Source organism: Stegostoma tigrinum, chromosome 34 (genome assembly GCF_030684315.1).
Source record: "Stegostoma tigrinum isolate sSteTig4 chromosome 34, sSteTig4.hap1, whole genome shotgun sequence".
NCBI classification, from domain to species: Eukaryota; Metazoa; Chordata; class Chondrichthyes; order Orectolobiformes; family Stegostomatidae; genus Stegostoma; species Stegostoma tigrinum.
Window position 1 is genome coordinate 21,699,854 of NC_081387.1, and position 16,014 is coordinate 21,715,867.

The following is a 16,014-nucleotide window of genomic DNA, read 5'->3' on the forward strand; positions in this document are numbered from 1 at the left end:
ATATTCCAAACGTGGCCTAATCAATGTCCTGTTCAGCTGCAACATGACTTCCCAATTCCTGTAATCAGTGTGCTGACCAATAAAGGCAAGCATGTCGAATGCCTTCTTCACTGTTCTATCCACCTGCTACTCCACTTTCAAGGAACTATGAACCTGCACCCCAAGGTCTGTTTGTTCAGCAATAATCCCCAGGAGTTTACCATTGAATGCATTAGTCCTGCCGTAATTTGCCTTCGCAAAATGCAGCACCTCATATTTTTCTAAATTAAACTCAATCTGCCGCTCCACGGCCCATCTGATCAAGATCCTGTTGTACTCTGAGGTAACCTTCTTTGCTGGCCACTACACTTCTGATTTTGGTGTCATCTGCAAACTTGCTAACCATGCCTCCTTAGTCATAAATAGCCATTTTATTCCTGAGCTTAAAATATCGTTTGGACGATGACATCTGTAATTGTATACTGGCTGACTGTTTATCCACGCTTACGACAAATGCAAATACGACTTTAATGTCGTTCTTCTCTTTCTCCTGAAATCACAATGGCAACATCAAGATGGTCAATGCAACATTGAAACTGTAATTTGTGCACTGAACCTTTCTGTGTGCTTTCCTGAAACAAGCCCAGCCCTCTCCATACCTCCCCTATACGGTTTTTGAAATCACTAAGGTATAATATCTCTCCTCAGTCAAGGGAAACTTAATCAGGCAGTTCAAAGTTTTGAGAGGTTTTGATAGGGTAAAGAATGAGAAACTTAATTCAAAGATGCGCAGGTCAGGGTGGATTGGCTGTGCAAAATGCCCATAGTGTCCAGGGATGTGGAGGCTACGTGGATTAACGTGGGAAATGCAGGGTTACAGGAGTAGGGTAGGGGAGTAGTCTGCATGGGATTCTCTTTGGAAGTTTGGTATGGACCTGATGAGCCAAATGGCCTGCTTCCACACTGTAGCGATTCTGTGATTTCCATTGGCAAATCTGATGAAGAACTGTATGGGATATATTTAAAATATTTGATACAAATGGCAGGTGGAGAGGATTTGGAGATGAGATATCTTTCCTTCTTGATGAGTTAATGTGAGATGGAACAGACTGTCTGAAATTGTGGCACAAATAGGTTCAATGCTCTCTGTATAAAAGAAATGAGTAAGAATCTAGAGAAAGCTGGGCTGTGGGGAAAACCTGAAACTGATTGAACGTTTAAAAAAGGCCTGCTCCTGGACTGATGTTCCAGTGCAGTCTTGAGACTGTGCTGCATTGTCAGAGATACCATATCTTGAATGAGATGTCTCATCTACCCTCTCAGGTGGACAGAATGAAATCATATGCCTCTATTTTGCAGAAGAGTAAGGGAGTTACAATGGTGTGGCGGCCAATGTGGTTGCTTAATTAACATTTTGAAAACAGATCTAGTCACAACTGGATTACTCTTTTGCAAGCAGATGTTGTGCTTACAACAGTAACTACATTTTAAAAATGCTGAATTGCCCATGAAGTGGTTTGGGAAAGACGTGAGGGGAGAGTTGACCAGAGTTGATTGGTACAGGAATGTAGCAGGAAAAACAATGGAACAGCAATGGAAAATTTTCTGGCAGTAATTTAGGTGGCACAGCAAAAATTCGTCCCAAGGAAGAAGAAACATAGTAGGGGGGAGGCTAGGCAACCATGGTTGACAAGGGAAGCCAGGGACAGCATAAAAGCAAAAAAAGCACACAATGTAATGATGATTAGTGGGAACGCTTTAAAAGCCAGCAGGAAATAACTAAAAAAGCAATAAAGAGGGAGAAAATGAAATATGAGCAAAAGTTAACTCTTAATATAAGAGAAGATTGGAAGAGGTTTTTATAAGGTATGTAGAAGTCAAGAGTGGATATTGGACTACTGAAAAATGAGGCCAGAGAAGTAATAATTGGAACAAAGAAATGGCAGAGGAACGAATTGTAATTAGTTTTCATAGTGGAAGCCACTTGTAGCATTGCAGAACTTGGAGTTGGGGGCAGAGGTGAGTGCAGTGACTATCACTAAAGGTGCCGGAGTACCTGAAAGGTCTGAAGGTGGATAAATCATCTGTACCACATGGACTACGCTCAAGGGTGCTGTACGAGGTAGCTGTGGAGATTACGGAGGCATTGGTAATGCTCTTTCAGGAGTCACTGGAGTCCACGAGGATTCCAAAGGACTAGAAAGCAGCTAATGTTATACTTCTATTTTAAGAAGGGAGGGAGGTAGTACACAGGAAATTGTAGGGTGTTTAACCTGACCTTGTGTTGGTAAGTTGTTAGAGTTCATTATTAAGGGCAAGATAGTAGAATAAGGAAATGTATAGTAAAATAGGGTGGAGTCAGTATGGCTTCTTCAAGGGGAGGACATGCCTAACAAATCTACTCAAAATCTTTGGGGCAAGCTACAGGCATGGTTAGAGGACTGGCTGGCTGGCAGAGGCAGAAAGAAGGAATAAAAGGGTCTTTGTCAGGATAAACTAGAGGAGTGCTGCAGAGACCAGTGTTGGTACCACAACTGTTCATGTCAATGATCTAAATAAAGGAACTGAGGGCATTATTGCAAAGTTTGCACATGTCAAAAAGTTGGCTGGAGAGCCAGGTCATGTTGAGGAATCAGAGTCCCTACAGTGTGGAAACAGGCCCTTCGGCCCAGCAAGTCCGCACCAACACACACAGCCTCCTACCCGGACCTCACCCCTACTCTCCACGTCCCTGAACACTACAGGCAATTTAGCACGGCCAATCCACCTAGCCTGCATGTCTTTGGATTCTGGGAGCAAACTGGATCACCCGGAGGAAACCCACACAGACAGTTGCCAGAGGGTGGGTCCCTGGCGCTGTGAGGAAGCATGGAAGCTGCAGACCAACTCAGACAGATGGAGAGTGGGCAAAGAAGCGGCAGTCTTGGAAGACAAGGTGGAGAAGTGTGAGGTTATGCACTTTGATTTGAAGATTAGAAGTGTAGACTGTTTTCTAAAATGGGAAAGGCTTTGTAAGTCTGAAGCACACAGTCTTAGTTCAGTTCCTCTTAAGGTTAACATGCAGATTCAGTTGGCAGTTAGGAAGGCTAATGTAATGTTCACATTAATTTTAAGGGCTAGAATACAAGAGAAAGGATGTATTGCTGCTGCTTTATAAGGCACTTGTCAAACCCCATTTGAAATATTGAGTAGTTTTGTGCCCTGTGTTGTTTGGAAAGATGTGCTGGTGTTACACAAGAGATTTACAGGAATGAACCGGGGGGTGAAAGGCTTGTCATACGAGGTGCAGTTGAGGACTTGGATTGTACATTTAGAAGAATGAGGAGGATCTGATTGCGGCTTACTGAATACAGATAGATCCTGGGTAGTGTGGACATGGAGAATGTTTCCACAAATAGGAAAGGCTAGGACCCAAGTGATGGGTTGGCCCTTCAGAACTGAGGTGAGGAGAAATTTTTTTCATCCCAAGTGGTGATTCTGTGGAACTCACTGCCACAGAGTGCTGTGGAAGCCATGATATTGAGGCTGTTTCAGATAGGTTCTTGATTTGTTAGTGGATCAAGCGTTACGGCGCGAGGGCAGGAAAATGGGGTTGAGAGACAAATCAGCTATGGTCAAATGGTGGAGCAGCCTTGATGGGCCAAATGACTGAATTCTGCTCCTATACCTTGTGGTCTTACAGGAAGTTTTGAGTTGGTGAAACCTGTGTGTAACTCCCTTAATTGAGGTCCAAGGGGTCAAATGACCCCCAGAAGTGCAATGATTTCACTAAGCTCACTGCTGTTTGATAGAAGTGTGTGATCACATATTAACTGATGGGACCAGTCCCTCCAATGTGGCTTTTAAAGTGGGTTTGTAAGTTTGCATTCAAAGTGCTGTTGCTCAGTGGTGATAGTCCAATTCCTGTTTAATCCATTGCACTGCAGTCTAAACTTATGCAGGTTGAGGCTATGCTTTTCTGAGCTCCCGCAATTTCAATTTGACCCTTACTTTTTTCAGCAACATCACCATGGCTTACTCTGACGTAAAAGACTTGGTGCTTCATGACATTGATCGGATCCTCTTCCCTTCCTCGGATTGCCGCCAGTTCAATAAAACCGAATCGCTCAGGTATGTTTCAGCTCATGGGGGCTGGTTGGGGTAGGATTGAGCGGGGTTGTGTGTGTATGGGAGAGTGTTGTGTGGGCTGGGGTAGGAAGGAGGAGGATGACGGCTAAAATGAGAAATTTCAATCCTATCCCTCAGGTGCCACCTAAGTTACTGGAGAATCCTTTTTAACTCTTCCTCCCACCATTGGTTAGAAGTTGCACGGAAGCAAAGGTTTTCCATAACCAACCAATGTCAACTCACTTAGCCTGTTGAGAAAACCAGTTTTGTGTGTGTGTGTGTGTGTGTGTGTGTGTGTGTGTGTGTGTGTGTGTGTGTGTGTGTGTGTGTGTGTGTGTGTGTGTGTGTGTGTGTGTGTGAGAGAGAGAGTGAGTGAAATGGCTGGTGGTTATATTAGGAGTTTTGTTTTCAATGTCCCTCTCTAATTCAGACTTGCCGATGAATTGCGTGGCTGGGTACACCGACATCAAATTGAAAGGACAAAGTCCAACGAAAAACCAAAGCGTCAAAAGAAATTTAAACAAGGCATGGTAAGTGGAGATTGCCCAAGTGCTGAAAACATGTCTCTACGAGGTGAAAATAAATGTGACTGGTCCTGCTATTTACCCATGTGTACATGTTCCTTCAACAAAGAAGTTGGCAGAGGTTATTGCTTCACGAAATTACTATACACTCAGCAGTCTCTGCTGGAGCGGAGACATGTGGAATCCTTGAGGACTAACAGTTGTTACCTGATCTCATCCTTGCTTCTTTTAAGACTTGGAGAGTCTCAGCTTTGATCTGTTTTTCATGCTGATAGATTTGTGCTTCATTTCCCATTTTTTTTTATTTTTGAATCTCTCCACTAGTTCACCCTCTCTGTAATCTCCTCCAGTTCCACAACTCTTTGCGGTCTATGTGCTCAGTTAATTCTGGTCATTTGCTTATCATCAGTTTGCTTTCAGTGGCTGCCTTTACTTGATGAGACCCAAAATATTCCTCCTTAAACACCTGTACCTTTCTGACCTCTTCAACTTTAACTAAACTTCGCTCATCTAATCCTCATGGATCCTTGTGTGGTTTGGTCCCAGGTAATGACCGATAATGCTTCTATGCGCATTTTATGTTAAAGGTGCTACTTTTAAAATACAAATAATTCAGGATGTGCCCTTGTGTCTTGTAGTTTGTGGTGTCAGTGTTTTGTAGACACTGTCTGCCAAATTGACATTTCCTTGACGTTGTTTGTGTGAGGTTGTCACTTTTCTGAGATCCATCATAATCCAGAGTACTAACTGATGATTGATAATTGGGACAGTTGAATGCAGCCAGGATTACTTTACTGGGAATGTTCTGAAATCATTGAGCATGCACTGCTGCCTAACACCATAAAGTCTGGCGACTATAATGCATGTCAATTTTTCTAATTTATTCAAACTGCTGTGCAGCATTATCTGGAAGAGAAGGAAGATGTCAACGAAGAAATAATTTGCAAATGTTGATCATCCTGTTTCATTCTCTGGGTAACCAAGGGCCTTTTTAGTCAGTTAATTACCTTAAATGAAATTGGTGTCATTGTTAACGATTGTCAGCTAGTTAATTTGCACGGTTTGATTGAGCGGGATGTTTGAGGATGCTAGATAATGTTTTAAATACATATTTTAAGCGTATGTTGCAAGTATATTTTTAGATGTGTATCAAATATGTTCAATAATTTCACACATGTCGGTAGGTGGGGCCTCTGTTTAATAACTCACCTGCAAGTTGTCATCTCCAGCAATGGGGTACTCCTATAGTTTCCTACAGTGTGGCACAGTGGGTCAACCTAGATTGTGCTCTCGGAACTCGAGACATTTGAACCCATGAGGACTTTCTGACCCTCGTGCAGGAGCACCCCTATAATCTGATGCTTGAACAGGATTCATTCATTTGTTCCTCTCCATCCAAGACAAGAGGGGTGCTGCTTTTGAATCCTTCTGTGTTTGTAGAATTGGCTAAGGGGAACATGGTCAGAGGTTATTTGTTAATTGTGATCAGTGTCTGTCTTTCAGAGGGCACAGCAGAGGAAGATCAGTCTGTCCCGGTTTATTTCAGTTCATTCTGCGGAGGCTTCCACCAGGTGGGTACACAGACTTCTGCCTCAGTGATTCATCCATACATTTGGACCATTGTTTAATTTCAGACAGTTGGCTGACTCTGTTGAATTAAACATTTCTTTCCTCACTTCAAACTGGCTTCTTTTAAGCAAACCAAGGATCATTCCTTTACCCAGCAGGCAAAAGAGGCTGATTCAGATATGAACTATAACAAGTAATTTCTAAGAATCCTGCAATGCTAATCTGCATGTTTACATTCCAAAGCTGCCTGATGTAACAGCGCAGCCAAATTACAGGGAAAATGCACTGCCTCATGATCGTTAACATTGGCGTCAATTTGGAGAAGTCACACCTGATTAAAGCATATCATTCCATTTGCAGAATTTCTAACTTGGAATCTTTTCATCAGAGTTCTTGTAAACTCTTGGCTACTGTGCTCCAAATATTCCACATCCGTTTGAAAATGGACTTTTTAGGCTTGTTTTTTAATTGCCCATTTTTTTGTTTTGCTTGGGCTGTTCCCATCTTGATTGATCCCCTTCTTTTCCTATTTTGCAAATAGTATTGTTTTCCACTACTGTACCTTGGGAGTACCAGTATATATAAACAAAAACTGTTTCCAAAGCTGTGACCATCATCATTTTTCACCCTTTTTGGGTGAGGGGTCAAATCAAGACACCATCAGTAAAATATTTCATGAATACCTTTATTAATGAAGAGCAAGGGATTTACCACTAGAATCTTTAGCTTTAATTAGCGCTCAACCTATATCATTTTAGAAAAATACAATATAGCCATTTATCATTGCTGTTCGTAAGAAATTTCTGTCTATAATTTGGCTGTTGAAGTGTCACCACTGCCATAGCTGTGGAACTGTAAGATTACTGACTATATTGCACATTGAAATGCCCTGAGATTGTATATTTTGCCATGTAAATATAACCTTTGTTTCTTCCTTCCTGGTGCAATGAATTTAATTCTTTCTGTGCAATTGTATTCAATAACGTATTTCCGGTACCAGAAAAAATTGATAATTGACCATTTTTTATTTTAAAAGTTAAAGTCCATCATGTCCATTTGCATTTTTCGCATGCATGATCTACTGTGCTCTGAAGTTGATTTGATGTTCTCAGTCATTATGAATTGTGAATTTGTTCTACCAACACCCAACGGAGCCCAGAGAGTGAGTGTATCACCTGGACAGCTGGTGGAGTTATTGAAAGACTTTGGTGTCATGGGAGACCTGCCAGGGTTGGAAACACCTGCAGCCCCAAGTGGTTATACATTCGCACCAGAGCTGAAAGCACTCTCCCACTGCAATCCTTCCATATTTAACTCCGAATCTACTCATCTCACCTTGTAAGTTGATACAGAGTCTGGGTGAGAGCAAGAATATGGTGATCATATTGAATGGTGGAGCAGGCTCGATGGACCAAATGGCCTACTCCGATTCTGTTTTCTGCTCCTAGTGGTTTAAAATGTTTTCCTTGTTGGCAGGTTGACCTCCAGTCAGTTACAGGTTTACCAGAGTCCTGAGCAGAGTTACTATGACTTCATGGATGCTATCGATAGAAGGGAAGACACCTTCTATGTGGTTTCGTTCCGAAGGGTAAATATGAGCAGTTTTTGAATGTTGCTGGTTTGTGTGCAAATGCATGCACATATCTGTGCGGTGAGTGCTAATGGGCACAAGCATGTGGCAGGATTTAAATCTTAACTTCTTCTGCCCTGCTACAGGATCACCTGCTGTTACCAGCTATCAGTCACAACAAGACCAACAGGCCAAGGATGTCCCTTGTGATGCCAGCTATGGCAGTGAATGGTAAGCAAGAGTGCCGCCTGCTTAAAGTTGAACTAGACCATCTGAGAACAGAAACAGATAATGGGAACTGCAGATGCAGGAGAATCCGAGATAGCCAAGTGTGGAGCTGGATGAATACAGCAGGCCGAGCAGCATCTTAGGAGCTCAAAAGCTGACATTTCGGGCCCATTTCGGACCCTTGATCAGAAAAAGGGGATGGGGAGAGGGTTCTGAAATAAATAGGGAGAGAGGGGGAGACGGATCGAAGATGGATAGAGGAGAAGATAAGCAAAGAGGAGACAGACAAGTTAAATGGGCAGGGATGGAGCCTGTAGAGGTGAGTGTAGGTGGGGACGTAGGGAGTGGATAGGTCAGTCTGGGGAGGACGGACAGGTCAAGGGGACAGGATGAGATTAGTACGTAGGAAATGGAGGTGCAGCTTGAGGTGGGAGGAGGGGATAGGTGAGAGGAAGAACCGGTTAGGGAGGCGGGGAGGAGCTGGGCTGGTTTTGGGATGCACTGGGGGCAGGGGAGATTTTTGAAGCTTGTGAAATCCACATTGATACCATTGGGCTGCAGGGTTCCCAAGCAATTCATATTCATAGCCAATCCTCCTAACCTGCACATCTTTGGACTGTGGAAGGATACCGGAGAACCTGGAGGAAACCCAAACAGACACAGAGAATGTGCAAACTCCTCAGACAGTCACTTGAGGCTGGATTCGAACCCAGGTCCTGGCACTCTGAGGCAGCAGTGATAATCATGAGTCAGCCCAGCATGGATTAGCATGGGAAGCTGAGGAGCATTTACAATTCAAGTCAAACAGAAGGAACTTTTTTATATAGTGGGCTGTTAACGTGCTTATAGAAGAAATGTAAAGAATCAGAATGAAACAGCCCCAGGTGGCTACGCCTTTCCATAAATAAGTAGAATCTTTTCGACAAGTATAGAGGTGAATGTCATGAATGCATTCATTCTAAACTGGGCTTAGGAGCCACAAATGTTTGCATGTTACAGTGCTTGCTGTCTAACCAATTCAGCACTGTGTTCTCAATAGGTTGCGACTGTTCTTGAGCAGCCTGTTTCCAGATGCAGTGAAGCATGATCAATGCATAAACAGTGTGTGTGCACGTAAACAGTGACAGTGTGGCCAGATGTTTCTAAACCACAGGCTATGAATAAGAGTCTGAAAGTTCACAATTAGTCAGTTTCTGTACATCAAAATGTATTCTAGAGCTTTAGGCTCTCATGCCCCGCTTCGCGCCGGGTCACAGTTCATAGAGAAAATAACAGCACTCTGTTTCAAATGCTGAAACTGGAGAAGTTAAAGGGCTTGAAGACTGGATATGCAAAGGTAAACACCGACTCTGCCAACCCCTCCATCATCCCGACCCAATGAAGCACCTTATAACAGGGTCACAATTTCTGTGAAAGCAGTGTTATCTAAAAAATCCATTCATGGAGGAGCTATTTGCCATGGCAGGTGGACACTTTCAACCTCTCAAATCTGCTCCCCTGTTCATTAAAATCATAGCTGTCTGTAGGCTTAGCTCCAATTTCCACCCCCCTGCCCCTGCCAAAATAACCATGGAGTCCCTCATCAAAAGTCTAACTCATTCTTCAATAGATGGAGTAAAGGATTACAAACACTAATGACTGTCTTCATCTCTGCATAAATGGCCAACCCCTTAATTTCAAACTGCCCAGCATCCATCTTGTGAGACTGCCTCCAATTCTTTTGTTTTGATGAAAATAACCTCATTTTTCTACACTTCATTCTGTATAGGCCCAACTTGCTCACCCTTTCCTCACACAATAACTCCTCCACCCCACAAATCAGTCTAGTGGATATTTTGTGAATTGCTTCCAATGTAAATCCTCCTTTACCACCTACACCTGCGCACTGGCATTTTGTGATCTATAACCTGGAATTCTGTATACCATTCCACAATCTCGCTTAGATTTCAATAATCTGCTTTTTTTCCCCTCTTCCTACCAAAGATGACAACATAACATTTTCCCAGATCATGCTCAATCTGACTTTCTTTTTGCCAGCTCTTAACTAATCTGTATCCATTTTCAGAATCACTGTATCCTCTTCACAATTTGGGTTTCTATCTATTTTTGTGTTGTCAGTAATTGTGGCTACAGTGCATTGATGGCTTCGTCCAAATCATTAATACAGATCATAGATAGTTAAGTCCCAAGTACTGATCCCTGAGGCATTCTACTCCTTGCTGTCTGTCAACTTGGAAATGGCTCATTTATCTCAACGTTGATTCCTATTGATAAGCCAATCCACCATCCATAACACATGGAAGAAAGGAGCAGGAGAAACCCATTGGGCCCCTCGTCTCTTCAATGCTCCACCATTCATCACGATCGTCGAACTTGTAGCTTAATCGTGCGTTCTCCCAGTAATCATTGATTCCATTCACCCCAAGTGCTACATCTAGCCACCTCATGAATACATTCAACGTTTTGGCATCAATCACTTCCTGTGCTAATAAATTCTACAGGCTCACTACTCTTTCAGTGAAGAAATGTCTCCGCTTCTCCATCCTAAATGGTCTACCCCAAATCCTCAGATTGTGACATCTGGTTCTGGACACACCCACCATCGTTAACATCTTCCCTAGAATCTACTTGGATATATCCTTTTAGAATTTTTTAAGTCTCTGAGATCCCTCCTCATCTGAACTCCAGTGAAAGCAATCCTAACCTAGTTTTCCTCACCTCTACGTCAGTCCTGTCATCCCCAGAATCAGCCTGGTAAACTTTGACAGTACTCCCTTGAGGGCAACAGCATCCTTCCTCAGAAAAGGAGACCAAAACTGCACACAGTATTCTAGGTGTGGTCTCACCAAGGCCCTGTATAACTGCACAACATTTTCCCCACTCCTGTACTCAACCCCTGGCATTGAAGGCCAATGTACCATTTGTCTCCTTTACTGTCTGCTGCACCTCTGTGCTAACCAAGTCAAGATATAACCCCAAAGACCATGTGCTTTTGTGCAGACGATTGTGACACCCAATCAGATGCTTTTTCAGACACCCAAAATCTCGGAGATTCTCTTGGTTCCCCTTATCTACATTGTTGCGTTTCAAAATCATGCCCCTTCCTTGTTTGACATGATGTTACATTTGCAGTTTTCCAATTCACTTGGACCTTTCCAGAATTTGGGAACTTTTGAGTCCGAAAGCCAAGAGTGGGCAATCATTCAGGATCCAAATATTCCTTTATGCACTTCATCCATCAGCAGGAATGGACAGAATGGCCAGGGAGAGCAGAGAAAAGCCTGGACTAACGCATAGTTTAACTGCAGCACATTGGCAATGTGTGTTGAGTTAACTGTGTTCCTTTTGCAGCATGGCTGGTTACATGGAAATTTGATAGAATGCTCAAAATCACAAAGGATTTTGAGAGGGTAACTTGGGAGAAACTAGATCAGTGACGAGACAACGCAGATTCGGGGTAATTTGCAAACAGTTGAAGAGAAAGATGATTGACAGCAAGCTGTCACGATCTGGAAGACAATACATTATTGGGCAGTGGAAGCTAATTTTAAAGTAACTCTCAACAGAGATTGGATCTCTACGTAAAAGAACCATTGCAGTGGAATGAGGCCAATCAGTCCTTTAAGAACTGCAGCTTTATGGTGAGCTGTTCAGCTGCCCTGCTAATAAGCAAAGTGTGAAGTTGTCATGAAATCTTGCTGGCCCCTTCCTAACTTTGTACTTTGTCAGGGTGACTCCACCAATAAACTGGCTTTCCACTTCTGACTTTTTTTTGTTTACCCTTTGGCTTATTTATTTTGTAATATCCACAACTAGCCATGGGAATTTTCTGCTAACATATTATTTGGGACTGAAGATGTTGACAACTAACAGCTGGTATCTTGAGGCATTGACCTAGCCACGCTCTGTCTCTAACCTCCAGGGTCATTGAATTCCTACATTTCTGGCATCTTGTACCTTGATTATTGTATCACTTCTCCCTTGGTGGCTGTACCTTTAAGATCATCTGTGCCATTCACTACGTTGTGTGCATAGATGTCAAACTTTGTCCAATCATCGCTGTTTTAAAGTGCTCTGAAAAAACTTGTCACATCACAACAACACTATCCCTTGGACCTCAAATAGGCCTTGGGTTGTTTGAATGTACCAATCAGAACATACTCCTCCATTTGTTTTGATGATGGCTGAAGTAAAAGCAAAATGTTATTATAAATCTGAAATGAAAGCATTAAATGCAGGAGAAATTTGGCAGCACTGGCAGCATCAGTAGGGAGAGAAGTGGAATTAAATTTTGAACCCAATGATCGTTTACATTTCAATTTCCATATTCCAATCTATCTCTGATCATTCCATTATCTGACAAGAATCTAGCCATCTATATTTTAAAAATGTTTAATGACCACCAGCCCCACCTCCACCTTCCAAGCCTAGAGTTTGAAAGTTAGATAACACGCAAAAAAAAATTGAGCTCAAAACCTAATATTAAAATACTGTCCCAAGTTCTCAATTCCCCTGTGAGAATAGATATCCTTTCCAATGTACTGGTCAAGACCATTCAAAATTTTATACACTTCAACCACACATCACATTACCAAATTCCAGTGAAATTAAGCCTAGCCTGTCCAAACATTCGCCCTAAGACAACCCAATCCTCCAGGTAGCTTCTCTGAATGACCTTCAACACATTTATGTCCCTGTCTATGAGCAGACCAAAATACATACAGCAGTCAAGATGCAGTTTCACCAATGACCTCTTCAACTGAAGTGAAGCATTCTTACTTCTCTGAGATAGTAAGAACTGCCAATGGAGTCAGTGATAACACGGCGTGGAGCTTGAGGAACACAGCAGACCAGGCAGCATCAGACAAGCAGGAAAGCTGATGTTTTGAATTGGGTTCCTCATAACACAGGATAGCCTTCTATTAGCCTTAATCACTTGCTGTATCTGTGTATTAACTTTGTGACATATACTATTCAGTAAATTTCTCTGATGTAGCAGTGCTTCTGAACAGCTGTGGCGGTGTTTTTGAGCAGGTTACTTGGACTTGCATGCATCTGTGCTGACATGTAAGGCTGTACATTTTTGAAGGCTTTCATAATACCTTTACATTCTTGGAGAAGATCCTCAAATTTTGCAGGATTTGCTCTCAAGCTGCAATTTCTTCTCCGTTTTAATTGAACAGTTTCGTGAAGGAATCCTTTTGTGTTGGGCTCCAGGCAGCTGTTGTTCTCAATGCTGTCATTACAGTCTAATCCTGTACCTTGGTCGTACCGACAGTTGGCTGTGGAAATCTGTGATCTGTTCAGTGATGGGTGGTACATACCAAAAAAAAAGTTTGGACTTGCACAGACTAGTAACCCAATAGCAGCAGTCCTTTGAATTTTGTTTTAAAAATGTTGTCAGCATCTCAAAGCAGAAGTTGCCTAGCTTTAACTGAAGAACTGTTCTCTTTGTTAGCTTACTTTGCAATTAACTGATCCTGATATCTGTCCATAAACAGAAAATCTATTCCCTCGAGCAAGTGAGTCAATTAACTAGAAGGAAGTGTATTTTGGATTATTGGTAAAATATCTGGGTGTGGAGGAAGGCAAGTTTTTTTTTCATTGAGCTATCAGGATCTGGGACAACAAATTTTTTGCGGCTTATTGTTAGTTTTAGAAGATTTGGCAGGTACTTGAACCAAGGGGAAATTACGTGGTCATGGTTAAAAGATGGAGGTATGGTGCCAAGGACAAGTGCTCTTCTAAAGAGCCAGCATAGGGCCAATGGAGTGAATGGACTCCTGCAATGCTGCTGTTTCTATGATTCTACAGCAGAAAACGTGCATGAGGATGGAGAGCAACCTCTGCTGTCAGGAATGGCCTATCAGTCTGCTCTGCAAGGATTGCCACTGGTACTTTTCTGTCTAACCTCACAGTATCCACTGACCCCAGTTTCTGACTGATAGCTGTAAGACAGGTCCTAACCAACGGTACAACAGGAGATAATTTCATCCTGCAGGTCTGCACAAATAAAACTCAAACACAACTGTTAAGGTCTCCGTAAAACATGTTTTATCCTCATACCCTCCCATGGCACTGTTTTTGATGAACAGCAAAGGAGTTGTCCAGGTATCCTGGAGCCAACAGAAGTACCACAATAAAATTGCTTTTGACAAAAAGGTGGAGTTATGTTTGGGGGATCTCAGTCTGCCTGACACTCTGTGCTACAAATTCACCGTAACAGCAGTGACCATACTACAGCAAAGCCCTGTGCACTGACTTGGGATTGTTGCAGTTACTGTGGGATGTTGAATGTCCACCCAAGAGGTAATGGACGTCTTGGTTAAATGCAACAGTTTCCTTACACAGCACGGCCACACATTACTGTTATTCAGCTCCTTGAAGAGCAGTTTATTTGCTCCACTCAAAGCCTATGTGGCATCAGATTACCTCAACCCAGAGGCTGACGTAACTTTTCAAAGAACAAAGAAACTTCCAGCACAGGAACAGGCTCTCCGGCCCTCCAAGCCTGCGCCAATCAAGATCCTCTGTCTAACCTGTCATCTATTTTCTAACGGTCTGTGTCCATTTGCCTCCTGCCCATCCATGTACCTGTCCAAATATATCTTAAAAGACGCTAACATGTCTGCATCTACCACATTCACTGGCAACGTGTTCTAGGCACCCATCACCCTCTGTGTAAAGAACTTTCCACGCATATCTCCCTTAAACTTTCCTCCTCTCTTTGAGCTCATGACCCCTAGTAATTGAGTCCCCCACTCTGGGAGGAAAAGCTTCTTGCTATCCACCCTGTCTATACCCCTCATGATTTTGTAGACCTCAATCAGTTCCACCCTCAATCTCCGTCTTTCTAATGAAAATAATCCTAATCTACTCAACCTCTCTTCATAGCTAGCACCCTCCATACCAGGCAACATCCTGGTAAACCTCCTCTGCACCCTCTCCAAAGCATCCACATCCCTTTGGTAATGTGGCGACCAGAACTGTACACAGTACTCCAAATGTGGCCGAACCAAAGTCCTATACAACTGCAACATGACCTGCCAACTCTTGCACTCAATACCCCATCCAATGAAGGAAAGCATGCCACATGCCTTCTTGACCACCCTACTGACCTGCATTGTCACCTTCAGGGAACAATGGACCTGAACACCCAGATCTCTCTGCTTGTCAATTTTCCCTAGGACTTTTCCCCAACATAAAAGCTGTGTTTTATTCCTCCTGCTCTACACAAATGTTCTGCTCCCTCTAATTTGCTTTCCTTGTAGTCCTGAGCAAGGCTGACCTTACTAGTCATAACTTCAGGTCATCTTAGCCAGTGAAATATGATCTGGTATAATGTGGAAACTATTTGATGTGCAGTAAGCTCCACCAAACAGGTAAGAGATGTGTTTTTTTGTGAAAGTGCAAAAAAAAACATGCTGGAAATCTGAGCAAAAAACAAATAATTGGAGAGACTCCCAAGATAATAAAATGTGAGGCTGGATGAACACAGCAGGCCAAGCAGCATCTCAGGAGCACAAAAGCTGACGTTTCGGGCCTAGACCCTTCATCAGAGCTCCTGAGATGCTGCTTGGCCTGCTGTGTTCATCCAGTCTCACATTTTATTATCTTGGAATTCTCCAGCATCTGCAGTTCCCATTATCTCTAATTGGAGAGACTCTGCAGGTCTGCCTCATCTGTGGAGTGAAAGCAGAGTCAATGTTCGGGTCCAGTGACTTGTCCTTTCCTTTAGATGTTGTTGATTGAGGGATAAATATGACAAGGTCACTGAGGAGACCTTCCCTGCACATCTTTTTTCTAGAGAACAAATTGAGTCTCATCTGAAAGATGGTATTTATGACAGTACCACACTCCTGCAGTTCTGCACTCAGACTGCTGGTTTACATTTTGTTTCCCAAAGACTCTGGTTTGGGATTGGAACCCACAACCTTCTGATTCAGAGCCAAGAGTGTTTCCTACAGAGCCACAGCTGATCAATCATAAAGTTGAAAGTTGGAATCCTTAACCTAAATTTCCAAAAAGGAAATCAAC

The 16,014-nt window shown here is 42.8% G+C and overlaps 1 protein-coding gene across 2 annotated transcripts in view; it reads left to right on the forward strand.

The window, feature by feature from the left end:
* The window catches only part of atf6b (activating transcription factor 6 beta), a 105,567-nt gene that overhangs the window by 78,978 nt on the left and 10,575 nt on the right, over positions 1–16,014 (forward strand). For both annotated transcript variants that reach the window (XM_059639376.1, XM_059639377.1), the window contains exons 11-15: positions 3,979–4,089; positions 4,517–4,616; positions 6,114–6,181; positions 7,656–7,767; positions 7,896–7,980. In XM_059639376.1, the coding sequence (XP_059495359.1) occupies positions 3,979–4,089; positions 4,517–4,616; positions 6,114–6,181; positions 7,656–7,767; positions 7,896–7,980 (476 nt within the window). The remainder of the gene's footprint in view (positions 1–3,978; positions 4,090–4,516; positions 4,617–6,113; positions 6,182–7,655; positions 7,768–7,895; positions 7,981–16,014) is intronic.